The following is a 3,279-nucleotide window of genomic DNA, read 5'->3' on the forward strand; positions in this document are numbered from 1 at the left end:
GATGATCCTTTGATGTGTTCTTACACTTGTTTTCATGAATTTAGTGGTGTTGATCTTGATGTTCCCTTTGATTCTCTTAAATTCTTATGGAGGAAATATTTGGAGAGTTCTAGAGCATTCTTGAGTTGTATGGAAGAAAAATGAAATGAAATGAGGCTTAAGTCCCTTTTTAGTAACTCAAAACTGATGTTTAATGAATTCTCGTCGGGATGAACAGTGGTCGTAAACCACAGTTTACGGACCGTATTGTGGTTTACGGCCCGTCCTCCGCGATCTTTTTTAAGCATTTCAAAAATAGAAAGTTTGGCTAAGGGACATGGCAGTTTACGACCGAGGTTTACGATCCGTAAACCAGTTTACGGGCCGTCCTCCAAGTCGTTTTTAGCCATTTCAACTCTTGACAGAACTTGAAATTTTTGGACAGCTGGAGGACGATTGCACTATACGGTCCGTAAATCACTTTACGGGCCGTATAGTGCCCTTTACGACCACTGTGCTGAAAATTTTCCGCCACCTTCTTATTTCCAAAAATTCATAATTAGCCATTCCCGACTTAATAAAACATCATACACTCAAGCCCTTCATTGTTCTATTCATCACACAAGTACAGAAAGATTTCCGAGGTGTAACAGTTACATTCCAAATATGAAAAATACATTTAAGCATGAATATTATTCCAAATATTCTTTGCAAAAAAAATAACAAAACACAACTTCATCTTCAACTCCAACTCCCAAAATTCCAATTAAAGTGAAAAATATTTTAAAATCTATGACCAAACGCCTACTTATTACTCTAGAATTTTCAGTCTTTTCCGGGCTAGTTGTTCAATAAATCATGAGTTCCTAAAGTATATAGATATATAGGTGCAATCTGCAAGAACATCCACAAGTTAGAAGTAGTCCATTAATCAACGATATGAAAGAGAATTGGACTTTAAATTAGGAATTCAAGTGCACGGTGGTGCAATTTTGGCCTTCAAGGAGAGTAGGGGAAAAAAAAAACGTATTCATAGTTATCCTAATAGTAATATTCAAAAGAGAGAAGTGAAACGAAGATGGACTATATGAATTTCTAAAGCTGTTTTGGAACCTCAGACTCAAAGCCAGGCCCAATTCCAAAGCCACCCTGACCCCGTAATTTGTCAATGTAACAACGAACCTCATGGGCTATCATACGCTGCATGATTGTCACCAAGCATGTCTCTTCAATCTCCACCGTACTTTTTTCCTCCTTCACTTTACTATCAACATTGATCGGCGCCTCTTCCTTCACTATCTCTTCCTCAACCACCGGGGCAGGTGACTCTAGCATCCCTCCCCAGGGTAATGACAACGTTAGTGAAGTCTCAGGTCCAGGCCCATCAAGGCCCAATTCATCATCATCGAGCCCATCAAGCCCACAACTAAAACATTGCCTCTTTGAGTTGGACTCTGATGATGACCCAACCATTGACTCATCCAAGCCCATAAGCATAGGTGTTGGTGCGGGGCGCTTACGACGAAGTGTGGAACTCCAGTGATTCTTGATTGCATTATCAGTCCTTCCAGGCAATAAGCGGGAAATAGTGGCCCACTTATTGCCATGAAGGGCATGGGCCTGAAGGACAATAGCATCCTCAGAAGGGGTAAACGGACGGTGTTGCACGGCGGGGCTGAGCTGGTTGCACCACCGCAGACGGCAAGACTTACCGGATCTACCTGGTATGCCGGTACTTATAAGGGACCAATTTCTTGGACCATGTTGGTTAACTAGTTTTATCAACATGTCGTCCTCTTCAGGAGTCCATGAACCTTTGATCTTATCTCCACTACCCTCCATTGATTTAGAATTTTTGTTTTGGTGTATAATAATTGATATAAAGGGAAGAAGGGGTGGGGGTGGTTAGGGTTTAGAGATAGAAAGAAAAATAAATAAGAGTAAAATGAACATGTACACGATCGGTGTAACAATAACCGTAAGGAAAGAGGAGTTGTTGGCATGAAACGTAAACTGCCGCATTGACGAAACCACTTCATAGTTGGTTTCTTTTGTTAGTTAGTTAGTTTGTATCTAATAAATACTAGGAATAAAATATTTATTTATTGTGTTTTTTGTGTGTCTGCATGGTTAGTTTGGAAATGAAACGTAACTAACGTAATATAATAATACGTATTATTATTTTTATTAGAAAAAAATTAGTAGTGAGTGAATTAAGTGAAGAGTAGGAAGAGGATGGGTAACTGATAAAATAATATTAATAGGTAGCGGCTTTTCCTGAAAAAAGCATGCGAGAGGGGCGTTATAGGAGAAACTGCTGATATTACGACCCCTTCCGAAACTGTGGCAGTTAGGTTTCTTCCATTTGAATTCCTCCTAACCATTTCGTACTACAACTAAACTGTTGATACATATATTTTACAATTCAATTTCTTCATTAACAACATTGACGTGCTACAACTTATATAGAGGCTACATCTTTCTTATAATTCCCTCTTCCTCTTTTTATTTTTCCCCAATTTTATGTTCTTGCGAAATGCATAAATAAACTCTTGATTTCAGTTAGTCTATTACACCTTTCTTAATTATGTGCCTTGTACACTTTTTGTATAATAGAAAGAAATACCAGCATCAGTTAGCTGAATGTTTTTATAAGTGATGGCAACATTTAAAGAAGTGAAAAAATAAATAAATTATTGTAAAGATATCATATTAGAAAGTACAATTCAAATCACATCAATAAAACACAATTCAACTGCATAACTATAAATCTCCTCCATGAGATTTCATTTTATAAATGTATTCACAGTAGTCTCATTAGAAATACTACTATCATTAGAAATACTAAGTAATTCTTCTTTTTAATAAAGACCCCAAACATGATCATCCGATATACTAGGAGATGAACCCTAAGTGTAAATAGGCGGTGGAATGTTTCAGAAAGTTATTGTATATATGTAGGAGATTATTACCTTATGTACACTTTTTGTATAATAGAAAGAAGTACCAGCATCAGTTACCTGAATGTTTTTATAAGTGATGGCACCATTTAAAGAAGTGAACAAATAAACAAATTATTATAAAGATATCATATTATAAAGTACAATTCAAAATCACATCAATAAAACATAATTACGATATTTCATATTTTAGATGTATTCACAGTAGTCTCATTAGAAATACTACAAATTAATTCACCTTTTTAATATAGGGAAAAGGGCCAAAAATGCCCCTCTACTTTGAGAAAAGGGCTAAAAATATCCTCCATTATAAATTTGGGTCAAAAAATATCCCTTCCAT

The 3,279-nt window shown here is 36.4% G+C and overlaps 1 protein-coding gene across 1 annotated transcript; it reads right to left on the reverse strand.

Moving 5' to 3' along the window:
- Positions 1-786: 786 nt before the first annotated feature.
- Positions 787-1,974, reverse strand: LOC132611092 (transcription factor MYB73-like). The gene has a single exon (XM_060325500.1). The coding sequence runs from the start codon at positions 1,819-1,821 to the stop codon at positions 1,075-1,077; it is 747 nt and encodes a 248-aa protein (XP_060181483.1). The 5' UTR covers positions 1,822-1,974; the 3' UTR covers positions 787-1,074.
- Between the last annotated feature and the right edge of the window lie 1,305 nt (positions 1,975-3,279).

The sequence above is a fragment of the Lycium barbarum genome, chromosome 9 (genome assembly GCF_019175385.1).
Source record: "Lycium barbarum isolate Lr01 chromosome 9, ASM1917538v2, whole genome shotgun sequence".
In the NCBI taxonomy this organism is placed as follows: Eukaryota; Viridiplantae; Streptophyta; class Magnoliopsida; order Solanales; family Solanaceae; genus Lycium; species Lycium barbarum.